The sequence below is a fragment of the Austrofundulus limnaeus genome, unplaced genomic scaffold (genome assembly GCF_001266775.1).
Source record: "Austrofundulus limnaeus strain Quisiro unplaced genomic scaffold, Austrofundulus_limnaeus-1.0 Scaffold590, whole genome shotgun sequence".
NCBI classification, from domain to species: domain Eukaryota; kingdom Metazoa; phylum Chordata; class Actinopteri; order Cyprinodontiformes; family Rivulidae; genus Austrofundulus; species Austrofundulus limnaeus.
The window spans coordinates 246,223-259,004 of NW_013952992.1; the positions used below are offsets into that span (position 1 = coordinate 246,223).

General features: G+C 39.0%; 1 protein-coding gene across 1 annotated transcript in view; it reads right to left on the reverse strand.

Annotated features, from left to right (window-relative positions):
* Positions 1–629: 629 nt before the first annotated feature.
* The window catches only part of hmbox1b (homeobox containing 1 b), a gene marked incomplete at its 5' end in the record, with an annotated part of 53,763 nt that continues 41,610 nt past the window's right edge, over positions 630–12,782 (reverse strand). The window contains 6 exon segments of the mRNA XM_014026799.1: positions 630–1,530; positions 3,199–3,282; positions 3,788–3,882; positions 4,038–4,133; positions 11,618–11,700; positions 11,941–12,094. Of these exon segments, the coding sequence (XP_013882253.1) occupies positions 1,387–1,530; positions 3,199–3,282; positions 3,788–3,882; positions 4,038–4,133; positions 11,618–11,700; positions 11,941–12,094 (656 nt within the window).

Here is a 12,782-nt window from a genome sequence, read left to right on the forward strand (position 1 = left end):
CTCACATCTCCAGTGTGGATTCAGTCTATTTTGATATTTGCTCTATAAAATAAAATAAAGCACTTTGCTTAGATTATTATAAAGAGGCAGCGTCACAGAAGTAGTAAATATCTTGAGAGTATTTGATGCTTATGTGTGCCTGTAAATACCTACCTATAGTGTCACAGGCCGGCTGTAGCGTCACACCTACAGTGGCTCGAGAGGTTTCACTGAACACAAAAAACAACATAAAAACGCCACCAAAGGAAGTGGAAGAAATCCCTTTGGATTCACCTGAAGGCCGTTCTCAGACCGACTCAGATTGTTCCTTTGGCATGGAAAACACAAAACTGATCCTCAAAGACTCTGGTGGTCTGAACAAGAACATCTCTGGGAAACATGACATAATAAAAAAATCATTTTTAGTATTCAGTCAATACTTAGGCTGAAAACTGAAGAGCTAAAACCGCAGCTGCTGCTGTTGGATCAAAACCACAACAATCCTTTTTTTAGCTTTAATTYGTGTGGAAGTGTTTTCTTTTGTGCGCTTATAGTTTGTCAAGGAAACAAAAATCTAAACTTTCCTTAAGCTGCGGTAAATAAAAGAACAAATAACAGCAAAGTTAAGGCTACTTCTTTTAGCAGATTGTTTCACAAACCGTTGGGTGGATTGATTTTCAATCCAAAACAGCAGCTGGACTGTGAGACCCCTCCCACTGAGGACTGACGACTACAGAGGCTGAAGGACCTGACGGGGCCCAGATAATTCCTGCTGAAAGCCTCGCTGCCACAGAGGAAGAGGAGGAGGCTCTCTGGAGGCTGCTCTTCAGATGGATTGCACGGTGAACAGGTGTGAGTTGAGGGTGTCGGTTGTCAGGTAGGTAGAACGCCGTGAGGTGAAGGGGACTGAGAACCATTTGAACCATGTATAGATCATATATACAGTACACGTCATTTTTCTGAGGTTGAGTTTGAGGTGAGATAGACTGAGGATCGGCTCAGACAACTAGGCTGGAGAGGAAGAGGAAGAGGAGGAGAGGTATCCTGTGAGGGGAGGAGGAGGGGACACAGTTCCTGACAGGAGCCACCTACAGGTGGGAGCATGAAGACTGGCTTACCTCCTTTTTCGTTCAGTGGATCGTTCTCACAGAGGCCCACGTCCAACAGCTGAGTCATACGTTGAGTAAAATATATATTTTAAGGGAAGGTGAGGGGGTCACTGTTAACATGGACAATACTGAAGAAGGGGGGAGCCAGGAGAGGAAGAGCAGTTTTCAGGGACACATTTGGAAAACTTACTAAGTAGGATTATTTTAGTCTGTTTTGTCTTGCTCTCCTTATTTCCTCCTCTTGACTGCACATTCTGACACCCCCCCGTCCCCCCTTCTGCTCCGTCCCTCCTGCGGCTCATTCGTCCTCCAGGGACTCCGTCTTGATGTCGTTGGGCACCCCTCCGGTCCGGGACAGAGCCAGGATGGTGTGGTTGACGGCAGCCATCTCTACGGCAAGAGAGATGGGGTCCTGGTGCTCGCTGTGAGCTCCACTGTCATCCTGCCACGGAGGAGGAGGGGTGGGCAGGTTGCACAGAGACGGGGGAGGGGAGGGGGAGTTTACCACAGGAGGAGAAGAAACAATCAGAATAAATTTGTGAATGAATGTCAGCTCATCTTAAAGGGAACACTATGACATAACGCAGCAGTTGATGGTTCTTCATATCCTGTCGTCCTCTGAGGTCTGAAGTGTTTCTTTGCCTATAGAACCTGATCTAACCTGTATCTTCATTACTGATGCAACACTTGATATTTAGTCTGATAACTGTACCTCACTTCACTTTCTTTTTCTTCACTACGTTGTCAAAAAACTCGTGGAAAAAAGTATTTCAGTCCTTTGTAACATCAAATCAGCTTTCACTTCAACATCTTTATGCTGCTCCCTTTAGTGGCTCTTTGAAAATGTGACCAAACAGAATGAATTATATATATATACTGTGTATATATGTATATATATACATATATACTCACAATAGAAATAAGCTTGTATGCAAATATATGATCAATACTACTAATACAAAAGATAAAACATGTTAACTCATGCTAGCCTGTTGTTAACTTAAATAATCCAATCTCTTTCTATGAACTGTCTCTCAAATCCATCAAAATTACCTTTAAAGAATTTGAAAACTACATAGTAATTAAAAACTACATAATAATTAGAAAAAAATATATACAACTGAATAGTTCAGTTGAACTTGATTTTATGAAATTCTGTAAAAACTATTTACAGTATTTTTCTTGTTTACATGAATCTGGTCTTTTCATTTGTCCTCGTGTAAAAATAATAATAAATAATAAAATTCACAATATAGTTTTTAGTTTTATAATGTCACCTCCACTGGCTATAAAGGTCCCTGAAAAGGCCTCGAAAAGGCCCATGGACCACCAGTTGATAATCACAGTTGTAGCTTGTTTTGCGGCTCTGGACACATTTTATTAGTGAGCCAAGGAGCAGAAATGGCTCTTTTGATCATAAAGGTTGCAGATCCCTGATCTATCCCATCATCCTCCTGTTAACCCTTTCTTTATCCTCCTTCAATAAATCATGATTTTTTTCTCTTCTTTTCCTCCTTGCTTGCTGCTCTTTATTCAATATGCACTGTCCCTCCTCTGCATGTTAAAGCCATAGCCTCACCTCGACACCTGAGCTGCTCCTGTGATTCACTCGTTTGGTCCCTCTCAGTAAAAATCTTCACACATTCGTCTTCGTCATCCTCCAAACCAAACAGCTGATCTTGTAAACCAGGAGTTCTCAGACTGTTTATTAGATCAGCTATTTTTCTTCCTTAATTTTTCGTTGTTTCTTTAACTCTAGTGGTGTCCCAACACAGATACTGAAACCAGTATTTTTACAAGTACTCATTTTGTCCAAAATGTTGTGATACTCGAAAAAGTGTTTTGTTAAGGTTCTAACTCAGTAAATACTTGGTATCAGCAAGTACCCAAAATGAAGTACTCGTACTCTGTTAAAGAAAAACTGGTATTGGGACACCCTATTTAATTCTAATGATTTTAATGACCATTTTCTTTTTCCTTTGCTTTCCTCTAACCCAGTCAAGTTACAGTCAGTTCTGCCCCCTGGCTGCTCTGAGCCACTCAGTCGCTTCCTTCCTGTTTGTCAGCTACACCTCCTGAATGAGGAGAGTACTATATGTTTGTGTTGTACCTGCGTTGGCGAAGTGGGCTCCAATCTGTAAAGGCCAAACTGTCGGCTCAGAGGTCTCTTGTCAAAATATGGGAGATCACAGGCCTGGAAGAGTTCAACAAACAGTCAGCTGATAATATGCTTCTGTCTGCGGCTGCAGCTGTGTTTTTATTAGTCTCCCCTCTACAACCCTAAAAATTAGGTGACTGAGAATTTATTAATTAGTGTAAAAAGTGAGTTTTCTATATTTAGGGAAAGCTGATTTCTGTAGATGATCAGGTGCCACAAGTCCAAACGACACTGTGAAGCCACTCAGTTTGACTCCAAAAACACCATCTGCTGACTGTAGTTGTAAACTCAGCTTTCATCAAACAGAAAACCACTAATTAGTAAAGTCACATGATGCTTAATWTAGCAGAAATAAACATGTGAAACGCAGAATCACAGTTTTATAACTGCACTGCTCAGTCCAAGAGTTGGAAGTGTCAGCCTCGAAAAATTATCCTCCATTCAGAAAAATAAAAAAATWAAAAAATTAATGCACACTGAAAATAATGAAGCAAACTGGTTAAACAAGAGGAAGATAAATCTGGGAGGTAAGTCACTCTACCTGCTCTGAGAAGTCATTCCCATCAATGTCATCACTGTTGGAGTGCCCCCCTGGACTCTGGACGTCTATCCCATGGCTCTCTAGGATTGTGGCTTCTTGGAGGAAGAGGATGGATTATTAGACTCACRATCAATCAACTGTAATTATTAAAACTATTTATATGAAACAAGTTTTGCAGCAAGAAGTTGCTTTTTTGACAGTACTAGGCATGACATGACAGAAGCTGGAAAAGCTATGAACTAAAATGTACCAATGTTGGCCCGTCTCTTGATCTCTTTGCGACGATTGGCAAACCAGTTGTAAACTTTCAGGGAGGTGACTCTCTCCAAATCAGACAGCTTCTTACCTAAAGAGAAAAAGCAAAGAAAGTTTAGTGAGAATTTTTTCTGATATGTTGATAGGTGCTAATGCAGCAGCTGCCTGAAATTACAATAAGAGGACAACTTGTTGACATTTGGATGTATAAACCAGATAACAAGAGTACCAAATACAAATTATACACTCGTCAACAAACTGTTATACAGAAATGGCCCAATTATCTTCCAGCAATAGGGATTTTTGAGCAGTTTTGAACTTATTTTTCCATGAATCATGACCCCAATATTACGCACACAACAGTTACACTGCAGGCTATTGCTTTTCATGTTTAAACTTGGTTTTGTGACCACATGGCAAATGCAACATTTGCAACACTTTACCGACACACGATCCATCCCAAATGTGGTATTTGTAATTTGTGTGTGACAACAACAGAACACCCCTTAATTTTTGTATGGTCAAAGCCACTTAATGAATGTTTCTAATAAGTGATAAGGCCTTAGTGTATTGGGGCATCATTATTCTTTCTAATCATTGCCAATTCGTAAGGATGTCTTTCATTTCCCACAGCAGCCAATTAGGGCTGGACGATACGGCCTAAAATCAATATCATGATATATTGACCATTTCACCTCGATAACAATAAATGCACAATAACTCTTACCACCCCCAACACACACAAGTACACGGTATAGTCTAGTCATAACACTATACACTGTGTCCATGTTCTTAGTCAAAATACACAGTTTAGTATTCTCTAATGAAGAATTATACAAACATTTTAACCATTTGGACCAAAGGGATTTGTAAGGAAGAATTTGATTTTGAACAGCTTTTCAATAGTTTATATTTGTCATTTTAGTGTTTTTAATATATATAATAAAAAACATTTTTGTCAAGACTTGAGTCAGATAATCATACAAATATTTAACCATCTTCATAACTTTTCAGTGCAAACACATTATGTATGTACTATATTTCCTGATGCATCTCAGTAATCGACGTAGGAAAAAATCAAAAAGAAAAAATAAGTAGGTCCTCTGGATGGGTTCTTCTTTAGTGAAAYGTTTCATCTCTCCTCCAAGAGACTTCATCAGTCTGATGAGTTTCAATTGAAACTCCGCCTTACAAGCCCTGCCTCCACCTGGACAAACAGGTTAGTCAAATGCAAAATAGGGCCACTAACAATAGGCTTGATTGGTTCTATTGTTCATAGAGGGTCATGTGCCCCATCACCTGACCCGTGTCGTGTTATGTGAATGTAGTGAATGCAAGCGGGGGGTTTTAACATCCCCTTGTTTTTGTCCCTCTTTCCCTCTTTGTGTTGGCTATCATTGGGGCCCTGATTCACACCTTTTGCTCACAGGGGGCTGAGTCATTCATGCAATGACAGCGTTGTAGGCGGAAGACAAATGGACATGCAGGCCTCCACCTCTGTTTAATGGTGGATGTTTTTTTTTTTTTCACAAACATGACTTCCTTTACTCCTCTCTCAAATCAATGTTCCTCTCTATCAAGGATGAGAACATCTTCATCCCTGAAAGAGTGACCGCTGGCCTGTAGATGAGTGTAAACTGCAGAGTCCTGACCCGACGATGTAGTTCGTCTGTGCTGGCTCATTCTTTTGAACAGTGGCTGTTTTGTTTCCCCAATGTATGACTGATCACAGTCCTCCTGACACTTAACAGTATATACTATATTTCTCTGTTTTTGCCGGGAACTGGATCTTTGGAGTGAACTAATCTTTGTCGTAAYGTGTTTTGGGGTTTGAAAGCTACTGGAACGTCATGTTTAGAGAATAAACATCTCAGTTTCTCTGAAACTCCCGCCACATATAGAATGATGACTGGTTTGGGTCTGGGTTTAAGGTTTTCATTTTCAGTTGGTTTTTGGCTGGAATCCTGTTTGGGTTTCTTGTCTGCTTTCATAAAAAACCCACTTAGGATAACCGCACTGCTCCAGAGCCTGTCTTGTGTGTGACTTCTCTTTCTCCCTGGCTCCTGTGTTTGTGGGGATGTCTGCTCTGTGGTAACAGAGTTCTGATGACTCCTAACTTGTGTTCCAGTGGGTGATGGGAATCAAAATGCAATTACTGGTCTGTATGGGTGGGTTTGCGATACACGTCAGTTTCTAACCGTCCTCCATCCGAAACGGAGACATCATAGTCCAGGAACGCCAACCTGCCATCTTTCACATCCTCTCGTGTGAACTTTATATATTCATCCACAGAGTTGATGTGATCAGGGAAATGTTGGACTTCCTGGGATTTAATTTTAACCCAGGTGTCATCGACATACCTGAACCAATGGCTCGGTGGTGTCCCTGTGAAGGACATCAGAGCTCTCTTTTCCACCTCCTCCATGTACAAGTTGTTGTACAAACGGGGGCAGAAACATGGGTGTGCTATGGGCTCCCCAGTTTCCCCTATTGTTGCAGTTTGTGAAATAGGTTGATTCCAGGCACAGTTTCAGAAGTTGACACAGTTGTTCTGCTGCTAAGAGTGGTGTCTGATTTTAATCTTACACAGACCACCTGAAATTCAGACTGATGAAGTCTCTTGGAGGAGAGAGTTTCACCAAAGAAGAACCCATCCAGAGRACCTATTTATTTTTTCTTTTTGATGTATGTACTATAATTTTATATTTTAAAAAATATACCAAATGTGTCTTTTGTACTGCACAAAATAACTTTACATATTTTCATTTCACTGACTGATTTCTCTATTAAAATAATTTCTTTGTTCTCTCCGAGTACTCCGGCTTCCTCCCACAGACTAAAAAAATGACTGTTAGGTTAATTGATCATTACTCTAAATTGTCTCTAGGTGTGAGTGAGAGAGTGAATGGTTGGTTGTCTCGTTTGTCTCTATGTGAGGCCCTGTGATGGACTGGAGACCTGTCCAGGGTGTACCCCGCCCCTCGCACTGTGACTGCTGGATATGGGCACCAGTGACCCACGCAACCCTGAAAAGGAATAAGYGTGTACAGAAAATGGATGGATGGATGATATTATTTAGAGAGCTCATGTAATCATTTAACACTATTTATTCATCATGTTTGACCATTTATTGAATCACAGAGCAGTTCAGTCGCTGTATGGTTCTAAATATAAGAAAGATATATTGTGAAGAATGAAATTTGAACATATTTATTTTGTATTGTCTTTATTCTTCTGTTATTTTCTTTCCTTGTTTTTTTTTTCTGCTTCTGTGGGTTGGAGGGTTGGGTGGAGGTGGGCATGATTTTAAGTTTGGAGAGTGGGATGGGGTGTTTTATGTATTTTCTTAATTGCAAAATGTTTTATTTTACATTTTTATTTTTTTGTTTTTGTTCCTCTCTTACTTCTATTTTACTGTTGGATGTTGTTTTGTTTTTACTGTTTGATGGGACTACAGATGTAAATTAGCCTTAGGCTAAATCTGGTGCAATGCATCAAATTATGTTTTAATTGTACACTGTCCCGAATAAATAAATCATTCATTATTGAAGAACATAGGGTTTTTTGTTTATGCTTTTTTTTTGTTTTGTTTTTGTTGTTGCGGGGGGGGGCTAACGCTAAGCAGAGACTCATCTTTTAAACACTGGGGCAAAGTGTTCATCTGAGTTAATATTTTGTAAGAGCTGAAACAGTGGCTCTCACAGAACTCAGCCTGTGTGAGCCTCAGCCTCGGTGCCCTCACGTAACAGCGCTGTTGAAGAGATTTGGTCTCGTGAGCAAAGTTGGACATATCTGTTAGATAATGTCGCTCTGAACACATAAACTTATAGTTTGTTCRATTTTAGATACCAACGTCTCTGGTAGCTCGGGAGTGAAGTGTGGAGGACGGGCTTTGTTCACTCAGGACAGGAGCTGCAGACTGACCGGTGTTTATCACTGCTTCACCGATATCACAAAGACCCGCCCTGCTCTGTTCTGATTGGATAAAGCTGTGGGGTTCGTTTGATTTGTTGAAAGCAGCGTCTGTTTAAACTTGTATCAGACTGGGCAGCTTCAACAAGACCACAACAGAAAACAAGCAGGTTCTCCGACATGGGCAAAATGACGTCGGTCATGAAATTAGCATATCATGATATAATTTATTTTCCCGGGCAGGTGCTTTTTACCGGTATTATCATTCATTTTGTTAATTTTGTCTACAGTGTACTGCCCTACCAAAAATTTTAGCTCTTTATTTCTAACTAAATACAATTTAATATATTTGTGGTAGGACTTGTAAAAAGTGAGGGGGTAGACAAATCAAAAATTGTGATCAAACATGAGCATATTGGTCAAAAATGGGTTCTTCAACAATTTAATATTCACACTTTTGATTACAGCTTTATTTGCCCATCTAATTTCTCCAAATTATAAGTTATTTCTGCTCTGACTGTAGAATCAAAGGACAGAATTTTGCAGGTTGTGCACATACTGGGATTTATACATTTACTAATAAACTGACGTGACTTTATCAAGCCTTGTTCTTTGTGTTCTGCTGTTTTAGTGAGAGTGCAATAAAACTTAAAAATCCCTGCAGGCAGCAGAACTAAAGATCTATAAAATCACTGCAGTTATTAAAGCCGCCAAGTGTTTGTTCCTGAGGTATACAGCATTAAAATAAAACTCATTACAGATTTATTATCTCACGCAAAGCCTTACATATTATAAAACTGCAAATACATTTCTGCTGATGTCAAAATGCACCAAAATTAAAAATACAGATGCTGTCAAATGTTTTCTAAAGCTGGTGAGCTGTATTTTTATAAACAGTGATTATGTAACATGAACAAATCTTATTTTAGTCACTTTATCAGGCTCACTGTGATTCTGACAGCAGAGATAATAAAAAAATCTAAATGAAAGCTCTTTGGAGTTCAGTTGTATTAACACAGTATTAAGAGTTTAGAGACAGTAAAAATCCCAAATAATAAATAGTAATAGTAGGTACAGTGTAAAGTCATTCAAAAAACAACTGAAATTTATGTTATAAGAAAAAAATATTTAAAATACAAAGATATGTTATGCTTTTTATCATTCTCAAAAAAAAAAATAAAGATGAAGTATCCTTTGGCTACAAATACACGACCTCTACCTTCATGGTTTCTAGATTTTCCATTTTCAATTTTTACTTTTTCAAACTCAAACTTTTAAATTTTGATGTCAAAACATCTGTAAATTTACTGTAAACTACCATGTAGATTATGACAGTTGTATGATGTAATATAAAATATTTACACATTTTCAATAAGTGACAAGACTTTCCAGAAACATTTTCTTGTTGATAGTGAAGGGAATTTTGTGACTGATTAACAGTGTCTTATACAGTTTTGTATTTTTACACTTTCGGATCGTTGCAGTCATGTGGTTTAAACCAGTGGTTCCCAAACTTTTCAGCCTTTGACCCACAAAATAACAGTAGCAGAGACCTGTGTCCACAGCTATTTTTGGATGATAAACATTTATATCAGGTCAACAAAACATGGGCATAGTAACAATATTTTTATACTACATTTATCCATTTTAAATACACTAACCTCACTCCTTTGTAACAACTAAGGCAAAAATGTAATTAATTCAGAAAATATTTTCAGGACCCCACCTTGATGTTTCGGGACCCCACTTTGGATMCCGACCCCAACTTTGGGAAACACTGGTTTAAACAGAGAATGAGAGCTGGTTTGTCTTATCGATGTGTTCTTTCTGTCTGCATAAACAAACGTTGGTTATGTTCTAACGTGTAACGTAAAAGATACCGCCTCCAGGGGTGAAACCAGGAAGTCAGATGCATTTACTTCCATTTAGTGATCACAGATATTTTTTTTACTGTTTAGTGTAGTTTTCTCTCAGTTAGTGACCAATTCAGCACATGATCAAATTTCAACAACAGAATCTGGAAACTGACAATAAATTTTGATGTAAAAAAAAATAAAATCAGTAACAGCTCATCACATTGTTTCCAAAAAAATCTCCATAACTCAGCTCCACATGGATACACTTGCAAAAAAAAGCTATACTTAGGAAAACATTGAAAATAGTTTTGTTTTSCTCACTCATTTATTTGTGTATAATACGACCTCATGTATAATACGACCCCCCCTATTTTTATCTTAAAAAGCATAAAAAATTTAATTCTCATACTACCTCTAATTTCATAHGGACTTCAGGATTTTTCAGCCTTTGCAGTCTTTATATATCAGTAAAATTATCATTTGACTGTTGTGTCAGTTTTTAATTTTATTTTAACAACATATGTACTAAAAGGTACACAACAACAAATGTATAACTACAACAAAAACTATCAAATGTTCATTTGTTTAAGTGGTGTGATATAACAAACAGATGTGGCTCTAACAAGTGTGGATGAAGCTGAATTAAAACCCTTCAAAACCAGGCTCACCATCATCAGTACCATTAAAAGTTTCTGGTATTCCTCCTCTGTAATAAAGGCATCAGAATCCCACTCAACAACAATCTCATCCTCTGTGTCTCGCGAGCGCCCCCTCTGGTGGGGAAACTTTTTTCAGGTAGACCAACTTTTACCGAACACCGGTAGACGGCAGCCATTACAGACGACCATGTGTTTGTTGTTATCCCAGGAGTGGCCCGGCCGCACATTAATATCATTAGTTCGTTATCAATACTTAGCTGCAGAACTGCTGTTTTTTCTTTTTTTTCACATCATGTTGCCTGCTTGGATCTGTTACTATCTCACTCGGAGGCATGAAGGAGTTTTAGAGGTAAGCTCGCTTCAACCGCTTTTTACGACGTGGTTTCATTTCCGGACTCAGGGATTTTGTTAATGAGGCTGATATTTCAGTTAAAATACATCAGCAAAAATATTTATCCGAGTATTAGGGTTGTGACGATACAGGAAATTCACGGTTCGGTTCGGTCCGATACTTTAGTCTCACTGTTCGATAATTTTTGGATACAAAAAAAAGGAGAAATTTCCATGCCCCTTTTAACTTGTAATTTATTTATATTAATTATGAACATTTGTTTAACATAAAAAGTAAAGTTTTTTAATTAAATGTTGCTGAAACAGCAAGTTTCTCAGTGGATCTGTGCTCAAAAATGCAGCCTAGGTGGAGTAGTCGAACACAGATCCATTGATCCTTCAACACAGAGCATCTTCAGAAGACAAGTTGATAAAGTAAAATTTAAAAATCTGTATTGTTCGATGCAAGTGTGTATTGAACCTAAAGCACTGTTCGATACGGGTACATGTATTGTTGCACCCCTACAGAGCATAGTACTACCCCCCAACTTTGTGCATGATTTTACGGATTAAATTTTACGCATTATACTTGAATAAATACGGTAAGTTGAAAATCAGCCAAAGTATCCCACTGAGTAATCAGTGTACCCTTACTCCAAGTTCCAGATCCAAGTTTTAGCTCTATATCCACGATCAACAGAAAGTATTAAAAACAATTTGTTTTCTATCAAACATTTTTATAATTTTTGAGTGCTTCTGGTCACCAGCAGCTGAAGATATTCCATTGTTCAAAACAATTATAACATTAGTAGTTTTACCTGGTTTCTGAATAACAGCGTTGCAGGCATTGGCTATCTCCTCCCTTTTGGCCTCGTCTGGATACTGGTTGTCATTGAAGTAGCTATAAATAACAACAGTCGGATTTAATTTATTTCACAACACATGGACAGTATCAACAAACTGGAGTTATTGTCATGTCTGCTGCACAACCAGGCCAATATTAAGAGACCAAGACAAGAATCACAGCTTTTATTTCCTCTGTGTTCAGGTCGTCATTCGTCCTCAAGGAAATAAAAGCACAGTAATGAAACAATCGTCCATCTTTTAATTCTAAAAACATGATTTTTCTTCCGGTCCTCACCTCTCCATCACAGCCAGACACTCTTTTCGCCACGTGAAGCGGCTTCCTCGACGCAGCCGGAAGGTTCCAGGGGCGGTGGTGAGGGGTGGAGGGGTTTGTCTCCACTCCATCTCCTCCAGAGGCAGCGGAGCTGGCCGCATGTTCAGAGTTGCACCTGAAACAGCAGAATCAGTTCCAAGTGAAAAAAAACATGTTTCAGAGAGTCTGGTGGTGGTACAACTGCAGGTGTGTTTGTGGTTTTGGAAGCACAAACAGTGAAACACAAAACCCAGAAACCATGTGGGAACTAAAAAGCTGAAAGTAAACATAAAACTTGCCGTTTGTTTTAGGTGGCTGCACTGTGATGAGGTCTAACTGGGTCACACGGCCCAGGTTATCAGAACAGCAGGAATGTGGCATCAGTTTTTTCTGCAGCACTGATGGGGGGGGGGTTGTGCTGAGCTGAGCTGGGCCAGGCTCAATCCGGACAGAAATAGCAGCGAGCAGTTTGTAGTGCTGACTGTGTTGGCAGGGCTCCACCTAGGAGCGTACTGCAGAGGACAAGGTGTGGGACGTCTGCTGCCACACTGAAGACCCACGCTGCAGACACGTGAACATGTGTGCATATGTTTGGATTTAAATCCCAACTGCTCTTCAGGGGATAGTCACTGCTGTACGTTATTCTTTCCAAGTGCTGTTAACACGTTTTCATCACGTTAATGCAGCTGATGCTTATTTGGCAACAATTGTTTTAAAGGGGCAATATTATGTGTTTCTTGGGCATATATTTAAATACTATACCATAATAAAGTATCTATGTCACCTTTATCTGTTATTAAAATGCTGTTTTTATGTTTAAATAG